This window comes from Myotis brandtii, unplaced genomic scaffold, assembly GCF_000412655.1.
Source record: "Myotis brandtii unplaced genomic scaffold, ASM41265v1 scaffold293, whole genome shotgun sequence".
Lineage (NCBI taxonomy): Eukaryota > Metazoa > Chordata > Mammalia > Chiroptera > Vespertilionidae > Myotis > Myotis brandtii.
In genome coordinates this window covers 41,723-54,806 of record NW_005361201.1, presented here as the reverse complement: position 1 = coordinate 54,806, position 13,084 = coordinate 41,723, and the positions used below count along the sequence as shown (strand labels likewise).

At 39.5% G+C, this 13,084-nt stretch overlaps 1 protein-coding gene across 3 annotated transcripts in view; it reads right to left on the bottom strand.

Annotated features, from left to right (window-relative positions):
• The window catches only part of ZDHHC13 (zinc finger, DHHC-type containing 13), a 43,773-nt gene extending 32,039 nt beyond the window's left edge, over positions 1–11,734 (bottom strand). The window contains exons 1-4 of one of the 3 annotated variants that reach the window (XM_005869389.2): positions 11,603–11,727; positions 10,754–10,824; positions 3,765–3,910; positions 669–791 (exon numbers count right to left, since the gene is read on the bottom strand). In XM_005869389.2, coding sequence (XP_005869451.1) covers positions 669–791; positions 3,765–3,910; positions 10,754–10,783 — 299 coding nt within the window. In that variant the 5' untranslated portion in view covers positions 10,784–10,824; positions 11,603–11,727. Of the gene's footprint in view, positions 1–668; positions 792–3,764; positions 3,911–10,753; positions 10,825–11,602 lie in introns of all 3 variants that reach the window. The other 2 variants (XM_005869390.2, XM_014542230.1) reach the window with 2 other exon arrangements.
• Between the last annotated feature and the right edge of the window lie 1,350 nt (positions 11,735–13,084).

Sequence of the window (13,084 nt, the reverse complement as noted above, 5' to 3'; positions counted from 1 at the left end):
TTATTGTCACAGAAGAGGGGTTTATCTGTATGTGTATTTATTTTAAACTTTAGTATAGTTTTATTTAAACCTCCAAAATTTAATATATATAATACAAATTACATGTAATTCACATACATACATATATTTTACATGCTAAGGTATAAAATAAAAAATAATGGTTAGGCAGTATTGCTTTACGAAGAGAAAGTATTTTCTACAATCCAATACATGCCTACTTAAAAATGTATTGCACATTTAGCTTTTTAAAAAGGTTAAATTATTCCCCTATTCATCCATTCCCCCTGGCATTATTAAGCAATGTAAAAATATTTCAATGTTTCTTCTACACTACCTGAAACTTTCTGTTCTATCCGGAGAAAGTTTATCTTACACTTTTTCTTTTAAAAACAATGTTCAATTACATTGCCTGAACTTTATCTTTATAATGGGCCCTGTGGCTTTGTCTTCAGTTTTCCTTTTAAGCCAATGACAACCCTGGACTGGATGATCTCCACCGTCCTTTTCAACGCTCGGATAACTGATGTGTGTGGCACAGTTTCAGGTTTTCATTTACAATAAAGGACTATGGATGCTTCAACATTAAAAGTTGCACTTGAAGAAAACACAAATGAAGGAGAGGTCTAGAATTATAAATACACAATTAATACACATATATCCCATCTTACTTTACAAGATCCAGTCTGTTGTTAATAGCAGCCCAATGAAGAAGCGACACATTTTCTTTGTCTGGTTGCCTGACATCATATCCTGCTTCTACCAATTCTTTACATCGTTCAAAAATCCCGTATCTCAAATAAGAAAAAAAAGGACATAATTGATACCATTAAAATAATTTCAAATATCAAAATTTCTTTCTTTTACCAGGTTTTATCTGATCTTTCAGTCAACACAGAAATACATTAACAAAGATACATATCAAGAGGCCATATTGTAAAGCCAAACAACATCCATTTGGAGATGAACTTGATTTTCTTAAATAAACTTTAACATTCACATTTGCCCTCCTTCAATAAATTTCATTAGATTCTCCACTATATGCCAGGAATGTATGGTGCTGATTCCTGACTATAATCTCATTCTTGAATCAAACCAAGCCCATGCAATGACCTCCCAATTAAGGAGAGAGACTAAAACTTGGGATGGGATAAATTCAACAATAAAATGTAAACATAGCATAAGGTATGTATGGCAAAGGAAGAAATTAGACATTCTGAAGGGGATGAACCATGGTTTATGAACTATGTTTTGTAGGCTGAAGGGAGGGCATTTCAGGCAGAGGGAACAGCATGTACAACAATCAGAGATGTGAAACTGCACAGATGTTCAGAGAAATATAAGCAATTTAACACTGAGGAAGGATAAAGCATATGGAAGAGAATGGTAAAATATGAGGATAGAATAGAGAGGCAAAGACTGCCTGGGCCTTCTATGCCATGCTTTGAAGTTCATAATTCATCTATTGTTCAAAGGGAAACTACTGCAAGTTTTAAAGAGGAATGCTCTAAGTCTTTTGAGTTTTAAGGAAGATCGCATTAGTGGCAGTATGGAAACTAATTTGCAGAGGGTGAAGCAGAGACTGAAAGACCAGTTTAGAGGCTCTTGCAATAAATACAGGTGAGAGGCAATGAGAGCCTAAAGTGAGGGATGGACTTGAGGAATATTTAAGAGAGTTATTTAATTGATTGACTATAAGAATGAGAAACAGGAGAGAAGTATATATTTTAAGACCATAATAACTTTTAAAATAATTCATTAGCAATATTTCTTTTAACAAAAAATATTAAGTCCCAACTGACCACATTTAGCATGATGTAAAATTAAATCATTTCTACCTCACCAAAATGTGTGTGTGTCCCTATCTATCTGTCTTTATGGCATTTTTAAGATAGAGATAACTATCTTACAATGCTAAATGAAATTATATTAATAAAAGTAAATTGTTGATGATACATACATTTTTCATCTTTTAAATGTCAACTTTAACATTTTACTCGTGAAAAAAATAGTCCCTTTACATGAGAAATATAAGTACACACTAATGAGGATTTTCGTGGTTTAGAAAACACAAACACACACGCACACACACACACACACACACGCTGGCTTTTGTTTTTTGACTTAAGAAGGTCTAAGACCTCAAAGGAAAGTTTAGGAATGATATAAAATGTGAGATTTTTTAAATGTATATTTTTTTATTTCAGAGAGTAAGAGCAAGATAGAAACATCAATGATATGAGAAAATCATTGACTGAGGTCGAGCCCGCAACCCAGGCATGTGCCCTGACCAGCAATCAAACGGTGACTTCCTGGATAGTAGGTCGATGCTCAACCACTGAGCCACATTGGCAGGGTTAAAATGTGAGTTTTTAACTTCCTGTGTGCATAGCCTAATTTTTCACATTTATCTTATAGAAATTTACCAGTAGCAGAGAAACATTTAAATGTTTCCATTCTAATTAAAGCTAATATTTATCTTAAAAACATTCTCATCTTCATATAAATATAATAATATAAACAATATCAAATAACATTCATGTAAAGTAGTGGTTCCCAGGGCCTTGAGAATTCATATAAATTAATATTTAGAATATCCAAATAACTGTCAATTATTTTTTAACTAACATAAATTATATATTAGTCTACATTAAGGCCAAACAGGCTAATTAATCACCAAACATCCTTGCTTTTGACAACAATTATATCAAGTTAGTGTGGCAACATTAGTTCTTTTCATGCTGATTAGAAGCTCTGATAGTCAGATTTATATTTGATTATTAAGAAAATGTATTAAAAATCAATGTAGCTTGATGGACAAAATATTTCAAAATATATTCAATGGCAAGAGATGGGTGGATGTTAATAATCAATGAGATTCACGAGGATAAAAATGTTGGAAATGATTTAACACCCACATCTAGAGATCTTAAGGATCTCCTTTCAAAACATAATTTCATTTTTGGTGCAAGCAAAACAACCCACTATATGTTTCAAGTGGTCAGGAAGCCTAATTCTACTTTACTGACTTTCTTCTAGCACACAATAGGTACACAGAAAGTACTCAATAAATAAATGTTTAAAATATCCATAAAGGTGTGAGCTGGTATTTTTCCATCCCACCTATATATTTTGGTTGTAGTACATTTTAAAAGACTCAGATTTGTGTTTCAAACTCAGAGTCTAGTTTAGTGATGGCGAACCTTTTGAGCTCGGCGTGTCAGCATTTTGAAAAACCCTAACTTAACTTTGGTGCCGTGTCACATATAGAAATTTTTTGATATTTGCAACCACAGTAAAACAAAGATTTATATTTTTGATATTTATTTTATATATTTAAATGCCATTTAACAAAGGAAAATCTAACCAAAAAAATGAGTTCGCGTGTCACCTCTGACACGCGTGTCATAGGTTCGCCATCACTGATATAGTTTTAGTGTCACTTAAAATGATTCATTCATTCAAGCCAGAAGACAATAAAAGCATTTACTGGGCGCCTAATACAAGGCAGGAACTGTGCAAAAGCATGGGGCTACAAAGATGAAAAAAAAACATGCTTTTGCTAAGAAGCTGCTCACAATCTAATGGGACAGACTGGTAATAAACAGCTAAGGTGCACTGCGTTAAGTGGTCTGATGCTGCTATAACAAACATACTAGCAATGGAGTAGGAAGTGAGCTGGGTATACACTGGATGCCATGAACTGCACATACATTTTCACACTTGAACAGAACATAAAGGTAAAACAAAGAACTGGGAAGACTTACTGAGTAGCTTTTACAATGTCACAGTTACTAGAGTCCTCTATAAGAGGAAGAGCTTCTCTTGCCTTGGCAAGTTCTTTGTTTTCATGTGCACAGACTCCATGTCGACCAAATCCTGAAGGGTGGGGGCCATGGCTGTGATTCCTGCACTGGAGAGTAGGAGTAATTTGACAAAGCACAGGAAGAGAATTAATGTCACATTCAATTACATAATGAAGAATTTGCTACTATCACCAATATCTATGTTATTAAATTTAAAATGTTTTGAGTCTTAGAGTTGAATACAAGGGAAGATTTTCATCTTAATTCTCTTCACGAGGATTAGATGCTTAATATTAGAAAATTCCAAATTATATGTATGTTTTGTCTTAAGACAAAGCAAAGGCACACAAATAGATCTTAATACTTATAGTAGGTGGAAGGTCATGGCTATTGACATTACAAATAGGAAGGTCGCCATGCCTCTGTTTTGGGAGTTGTGGCAGATACACACTAAAGAGATCCCTAATGAATCAAGTTCTTGAACATGTATAGCTTGAGTCCCACAAGAAGAGGGGGAGATATTTTTAAATATTTGACTAAACAATAGCAAAAAATCTGCCAAATTTAGTGAAAAATTACAAACCCTAGCTCCTAGAAGCTAAAAAAAAAAAAAAAACAAGCAGAATAAACCTCAAATTCTCATACCAAGGTATATCATAATCAAATCACTAAATAAATAAAGACATAATCTTAAGAGAAACCTAAGGAAAAAGACACATTATGTTCAAAAACAAAGATAAGAATGAATTCAGACTTCTCATCAGTAAGTGCAAGCCAGAAGACAAAAAAAAGCACAATCGTTTTGAAGAGCTGAAGGAAAATACTGTAAACCTGGAAACACCAGCAAAAATATTCTGCAAAAACAGGGATGAAATATACTTTTTCAGACAAAAGTTAAGAAAATTGCCATTTTTTAACTGAGCTATTTGTTTTCTTAAAGTTTTGAGAGTTCTTTATATTATATATTCTAGACAAAAGTCCTCTGTTAGATATGTGATTTGCAAATATTCCAATCTTACATTACCAGATATACTATTATTTAATTTGGGGTATCCTTTGTCATTGTGTATACAGGCAGTCCTCGGGTTACGTATGTCATTTCGTGGTTACGTCACCATCTCCCATTATTTATAAAAAAAGAAAAGTTCCGTCATTTCGACATATGTATATATGTGCTTCATGTTTTTTATTATTTATTTACCACAAATAAAGGTCAGAAATTGTTATCTTTCTTTTAAATTTTTTTTTACTGTTTCACTTCATTACTGCTGTGTATGTGCTCCATGTGAGTGACGTAGGTGCTTATGTAGGTGGGTTCCGACTTACAGAGAAAATCACCTTACGTCACACCATAGGAACGGATCTCCGACATAACCTGAGGACCTACTGTATACTCTAACATATCTGACATTATACAGTATATATACATATATGCTTTTATCATTTTCTTCTTAATATTTATTTTTTAAAAACAATGGGATTGCATTCATCAACTTGCTTCTCTCACTTAACCATGTACCATGTATAGCTCTGCTGGTCAGTAATAGTTGAATATTATTCAATTGTATAGATCTGGCATCATTTATTCAACCACTTCCCTATTGTTAGTTCTGTAGGTTGATTTCAGTCTTCACTTCTACAAATAATCCTATAATTAACATCCAGTACATTCTTGCCAATCTGATGGCTAAAATATGACACCTTGTTTTTCATTTGTGTGCCCCTCATAGCTAATCGGAGTTTTGGTAGTTTGTTTTGTTTGTTATGTTGACTAGCTCTCATAATTTCTCTTTGGTGGACTGCCTTTTCACAGTCTACTGTTTTTCTAGTAGATTGTGTATCTTTTTCCATTTGTATGTTAGGAAGATTAACCCTTTGTTTATATACAGATTTTTCATCACAGAAAATTGACTCATTCTAAAGATACAAATTTGTTTTCTCTAATAATTGTCTTAAGGCATTAAGGACATCAGCTTCATTTTTCATGTAGGAACTTAGGGAGGATTACACATGTCAATGTAAAGAACATGGGCAATTAAGAGCATTTATTTACTTATTCAACAATTAATTATTGTGTACTTATGATGTACATGGCCCCCACCCTATGAAGACATGGGTATTTATCCTCCAGGAATTTAAGTCTAATAGTGCAGGTAAATCAGAGACATATGGAAGGAAATATGTGATTAAATGGCAAAAATGGGTGATAAAGACTAGAGAACAGGAGGTGCCTTCTGTTCATGTCAGCATTTTTGGGTGGGGGGACGGGGGACGGGAGGGACCCTAAATCCAGATCAGAGTAAAACCTAAAAATGATTATATAAACTCAAAGCCTGCTTTCAGTCAATGGTCTCCGAAGTGAGGCAAGTGTACACAAGGCTGTATATGCACTGACCCATTAGATAATGGGAAAAATGTTAAAGCTTCTATTCTATTACAATGCCTTTGATCTTTATTTTTAAGAGAAAGCTGCAAAATTTTATAAATTTGGCCTCTTTAAGCTTTACTGATTTGAGCACTAAGTTGCCCTCCCAAAATGAGCAAGTGAGTTAAACTATAAAGAGGCCATGAATTAAGATAATAACAGCATAAGTACACACAAACAAGAGTACGGCAGAGCTGACACTTCTCTTCAGAGCAGGTAATCTTCATTAGTCACACAAAGTAAAAACAAAGACAATCTAAACAAAATGCCAGCTTCCCTCCAAAAATATTCAAAATTACCAAAAAGGGTGATTTGAAGCAAATTTATATTTACTATCTCTAATTCAAAACCTTACCATGTGTATATGTTGACCTATTAATGAATGAATATAGTTTAGAAATATATTGTCAAATCTTACAATAACATGCTCCATGACAATATGAATTTGGTGACTGACCCCTGTCCCAAGCCCCCATGTACATCAAATAGAGGGGTGCTGAACTGTTTAAGTCCCAGACAACCATATAACAGAGAATCATTCCCATCAGTGCATAGGGGTTAGAGTTATCCATTGCCAACAAGTGATGATAAATTGCAGTCAGTGCCTGGATGATCTGTACTGTGCAGCTGGATCCCTGAGCTCCCAGCCAGCTTGCAGTGCAGGCTCCATTCATCACTCCATTCAGCTCAAAATTAGTGATATTTTACAAAAATGAAAATTTTGGATCCTACTTTTCACAATATAATAGTGCTTTATTCTAGGGGTGCAAGTTCAAAATTGTTTTACTGATAGGAGTGCATGATCAAAAAAGTTTAGAGACTACAGCTCTAAGTTATCTCCTTTGCTCTAGATTCGCTCCTTCCCAAAATTTTCCACAAGAGTTACAGGTAAAAAAGGAGAGGACCTGCTTTGGGGGAGGTTAACTAACTAGAGACAGTCCCATAAAGATGTTTAAGAAAAACAACCATATATTCCCATCACAAAGATTAAAGCAGTTTATGTCATGATAGGAAATCCTTCTTAGAGATTACTCTCTAGTTATCAAAAAATTATTTTTATGGTATTTTCTAGTTGTTTCATTTTTACTACATTGAAATGTAAACTCCTTGAGAACAAGGTCAAAGTCTCCGATTTCATGTTGGCTGTATGATGGTGGCTAATTACCCCATTTTTGGCTTCAGCTTCTACATTTGTAAAATGGAAGGAGCAGGTCATATAGCTATGAAGTTCCTTCCAACTCCATGTTGTATAGTAAGAGGAACTGTTACAAGAGTCATTAATGACATGTGCACTGGTAAAGACTTCACCACACAAACAAACATCCTTTTGCAGTGGAAGCTTAACTGCTACATGGCTACCTACAATACTAAGGTAACAGAATAGATGAAGCAAATTCTCAGGAAGCCAGCAAATTCCTGAGTTTTCCTTAATCATTCATTCAGGGAAATGTAAAGAACACCTACTACCTACCAATCACAGTACTAAGTAACTAGGTAACTAGGTAATCGAGTAAGACACAATTCCTACTACAATCCATTCATTCATTCATTCATCAGATATTAACTGAATGCCTACTATGTGCCAGGTACTATTCTAGACACAGGATATGGCAGTGAACACAACAGACAAGATTTACAAAAAGGAGGGGTGGGATACCAAGAAAGAGACACGTAGCTAGCTGACTACTCTCCTTCACGGGGATAACAAGATATTATGAAAATCATATCTGTGGTGATTTTTATAGCAAAGCCCCCAACTTCTTTGATACTTCTCCATCAAGAGGAGAGGGTCCATGTCCTTCCTCACAGAGGAAGCTCAGTGACGCTCCACTACTAAATTCTGCAGAAGTGATTCCCAAGCCTTAGAAACTGGCAGCTTCCTCCTTCTGTCTCCTGAGATGCTCACTCTTGGAACCCAGCCACCATGCTGTGCAGAGGCCCAGCCACATGTAGGTGACCCTGCTGAAAGTCAGCATCAACTGCCAGACGTGTGAGTGAAGACAACACCGGCCCTAGGTGCTGAGTCATCCCAGTTGACGAGTCTTTCTAGCAGAGGCCCCAGATATGGTGCAGCAGAAACAAACCATTCCTGACATGTCCAAATTCCTGACACAGAGTCCATGAGCGTGGCAATAGGTAGTTTACACCACTATGGTTTAGCCCAGCTGTGGGCAAACTACGGCCCGCGGGCCGAATCCGGCCCGTTTGAAATGAATAAAACTAAAAAAAAAAAAAAGACCGTACCCTTTTATGTAATGATGTTTACTTTGAATTTATATTAGTTCACACAAACACTCCATCCATGCTTTTGTTCCGGCCCTCCGGTCCAGTTTAAGAACCCATTGTGGCCCTCGAGTCAAAAAGTTTGCCCACCCCTGGTTTAGGGTGACTTGTTACACAGCAATAGGTCACAGGAACATCTTTAAGATATAAGGGATCATATGATATTTCCATGAGATATCACAAATCAAATCATTTTACTAAATAGTAAATAAATACATTTAAAGTTACAATAGACATTAATTTTAGAGAAACCCCAAATCTACAAAACCGTATGCAAACTCTGATGAGGGTCACTGTTCTGCAAGATTATCAAATAAAACAAAAAGAGAGATCTGACTGATAACCTTTAAAATTTCTCAAGATATTAACAGAAGTACCAGAGTTCAGTTTCCAAGTTCATTCATTGGACAATTATTTACAGAGTACCCACTAGTGCTAGGCACACAGCAGTGAACACAACAGATAAACATCTCTACCCTCAAAGCCCTTAATTCAGTGGAGGGAAAGAGACAACAAACAAGACAAGTAAGTATGTTAAATGGTATTAAATGCTGAGAAGAGATAAAAGCAAGGAAGGCGACTAGGGAATGTTGCTGGTAGTGGTGATACTGGGGGAGGGCTTGCCACACGGAGGTGACATTTGTGTCAAGACCTTAATGAGGTGTGGAAATAAGCCATGTGGGTATGAGGAAAGAGTATTCCAGATAGAGCAAATAGTAAGTACCAAGGCCTTGAGGCCAGTATGGCCGGGGTTAATTGAGCAAGCAAGAAAGTAATAAAAAATGAGGTCAGAGAGGAAACTGGGAGCCAGATGGTACAGGCCTAGCTTGGAGATACTGGGGGTTCAGTTCCAGACCCCTACAATAAAGTGAGTATCTCAATAAAGCGAGTCACACACATTTTTTGGTTTCCCAGTGCCTATAAAAGTTATGTTCACACTATAGTGTAGTCTATTAAGTGTGCAATGGCATTACGTCTACAAAAACCATGTGCATACCTTAATTTAAAAATTCCTTATTGCTAACAAATGCTAACCACCATCTGAGCCTGCAACGGGTCGTAATCTTTTTGCTGGTGAAGGGTCTTACCTTCAATTTGTAAAAAAGCAGTATCTGCGAAGCACAACGAAGCGAAGCGCAATAAAACAAGGTATGCAAATTGTATTGGCAAATTCTGCCCCAAAAAAACCATCAGTTCTCAAGGTGGAACCAGAACCAAATTCAACCAGAGCGGGAGTGTTTTTGTCTGTACTGTTCTGATTTATCTCTGCACCTGTAACAGTACCTAACTCCCAGTAGAACAAATGAAGTCTTGGCTCTGTTACTTAGCGGCTATTAGACTTTTCACAGATGACGTCCATTTTTTAAGCCTCAGGCCTAACCTCTAAAACTAGAATCATGATCCCTCCCCACCTCACAGCGTCACAGTGAAGGTCAAGAATGGGGGAATATTTTGCAAACTGTAAAGTACCATATGTAGGTAAGATCTTTACACAACTATGGAAACACTTAGTAGCAATTATTATTAACAACAATGATATCTCTACCTTGCCCCATTAATTTCAACCTCTGAATCACTCTCTCCCTCCATCTCTCACGGAACTGGGGCAGGGCTGCCTTCCCTTCAGCAAGAGGGAGTGGACTTTTAGCCAAACCTTTAAAGGCTTTTGTAAATGAGTGGCAGTAATTAAGATATGATAGTTACTCCTGTCACCTTTTCCTTGAAACTCTGAGGGGGGGGAGGGGGGGATGAGACATAGCTCCCATGTGAAAATTCTACTCTTTTGGAAAATCCAGTCTGCGTGCAAACCTTTTTTTATTTTTGCCTGTCAAAATCCAAGAACAGCCCTGACCAGTTTGGCTCAGTGGACAGAGCGTCGGCCTGCGGACTCAAGGGTCCCAGGTTCGATTCCGGTCAAGGGCATGTACCTTGGTTGCGGGCACATCCCCAGTAGGGGGTGTGCAGGAGGCAGCTGATCAATGTTTCTCTCTTGTCGATGTTTCTAACTCTCTATCCCTCTCCCTTCCTCTCTGTAAAAAATCAATAAAATATTTTTTTTTAAAAAAATCCAAGAACACCTACTAAGAACGCCTTGACAACTCCCCCCGTGTCTTGTTCCTCACGTAAAGCTACATCAGACTGTTGGAAGAAGGAAGGGGCAGGGGGAGCATGAGAAACGCTCTCTAGATTGGGCTTCTTTGAGAGGCCAAGTAATCCAATCATCCAACACTGCCTAACTCACTCCAACTGGAGACAGCGTCAGTGTTCTCATCTGTATCTAGAGATTGCCATCTTCTCAAGGATGCGTCCATTCTGGAATAAAATAATGCATTTAAAGGCACTTGGCACATGCTAAACACTCACTAAAAGTTGGCTGAATCTGGGTATGCTTCATTTGTTCAACATATTGTGACCAGCTACAATATGCATTGGGAAAGGGCCATTTTTTTCAAAAAAGGACAAAAAATCTTGTTCTCTTGGAGCGAACGTGTACCTCCTGTAACGCCCCCCAGCGGCCAGTTCTGTTCTCTGGAACTACATCTGGCTGCTGGTAGTACCTCCACATTAGAGAGTCCTTTGGGTTCTGCAGGCAGCTATCCCCGCACCTCCCTTCCCAGCCCCCTTTCTCCAGCCTAAACGAGCAGCCTGGCCTCTTCCAGGGAGTAAGCAGGGGTGTGGGAACCAGAGCTGCAGCAGGGCTGGGTGGTGCGAAGGCGGGTGCCCCGGCGCCTCAGCCAAAAGGGAAATCAACAGAACCGCACTGACTCCGGCCCAAGGTCAAGACCGACGGGTCCAACTCAGGTGTGTCACCTGACACCTCTCCCAGGCCCCACAGCGGTCCCGGCCAGGCACCGGGGGAGTACCGGTCCCCGGGGGTGCTGTGGCCCGAGCGAGGAGGCTGGAGGCTTGGCGAAGGCACTCAATCCTCTGTCCAGGCCTCCTCCTCCCGTCTCCACAGAGAAATGCCAGCATCGTTCTCGGGGTTTCCAGGCCCCGCGGGGAGCTTCCTCAACCCACGCCCTCGCCTCCCCGCAGCCGCCGCACCGCGCTCCGCCAGGCCCCCGGGTCAGCCATCCCCGGTCGCACTCACCTGCGAGCCTAGGCCCGGCCCCTCCATCGCCCCAGCGACTGTAGGGACGCCGCGAAGTGGCGGATGCAACCCGCTGGCCAGCGCGCCGCGAGCCTCCCGTATCCCACTTCCTGCTCGCGGCCCCGCCTTCGCCGCAGCCGTACCCGTCAGTCGGCCTCGGGAAAGCCAATCCCTGCTCTCCTCTCGCCTGGGGGCGGGACTTTCCTGCCACCGGGAAGGAGCTGGAGGCCCCGCCCCCAGTCCGCGGTGAAGTTCCAGCCCCAGGTCAAGACCGCATTCGGAACTTGAATCCCAGCTCCTGCACAGCCTGAGTCCCCGCCCCGCCTGCCCCGTCCGGTAAAGCCCGCTGCCTCCGTCCCCCGCCAATGTCTGAATCTAGTAAGGAATCAACAAATGTTAACTGACAACATTTGCCACTCTCTACTTCTGCGATCTTCGGCAAGTCGCTCCCACCATCTGGGGTTCTGTTTTCTTCATACAACACAGAAAATAGATGAGTTCCACAGCTCAGGCTACAGGAGGATTGGGCAAGAGGCCCCCACCTGCACTCCCCACGCCTCTTTAATGTCTGCACTGAAGGAGCTGGCATCTACGATCTGTTCAGCTCAAAGGACAGCTATGAAGATAGGCTAAGCCTTGGTCCCTGACCCTGGGGAGCTCCAGTGGTGCAGTGGGGCTCTCGCACTCAGTCCCCAGAAAACCAGAGCTTTTCTAGCCCAGCACTAACACAATCTTTGTCATTATTCTTTCAAATATCTGTTGCTAGGCTAAACTAGATTAAGACTTTTAGGAGTTAAATTGGGAAAAAACTGAACGTATTATGATTCTTTTATTCTATAAAAGCAATACTAAAGCATTATATAAATGTCTAGAAATCGAACAAAGTGCTGGTTTTTCCCATGATAAATACTATAATAAATAAAATTGTTAAAATGTGTTGTTGTTTTTATTATAACACCCCTGCCTATTGGGCACACCAACCATGAGTTGTCCCAAAAGCCCATCATCAGGCCCTTTTAGGGTGGGAACCATTGGTACCCATCTCTGAATTCCCAGGGCCCATCACAGCCCAGGGATATGGAAAATGCTCAGTATAATTTTATTGAGTGGAGGAGCACATGGATAGGTGTGTCATCAACTTCTATGATACAAGGAAGGACAAATTGAGTGACAAATGGAAGTGCAGGCAACTTCTGGAAGAGCCAGAGGAGCAAGCAATTAATTTGGTCAAGCTAGGATAGGGCAAGGCTACACAGAGGAGAGAGTCTTTGGTATGGCCATTTTGCTTAGCTAATAAGAACACTGTTTATTGATCACTTCCTATGCATTGGCATCCATGACAGTGTTTTCACATACATTATGTCTAATCTGTAAGATGAGTGTTATTTTTCCCATCTCCCAGAAGAAAACAACTGAGGTTCAGACTGATATCATAAACCCCCAAGTCACTCAGCTGATAAATGGTGAGAGAAGATTCAAACC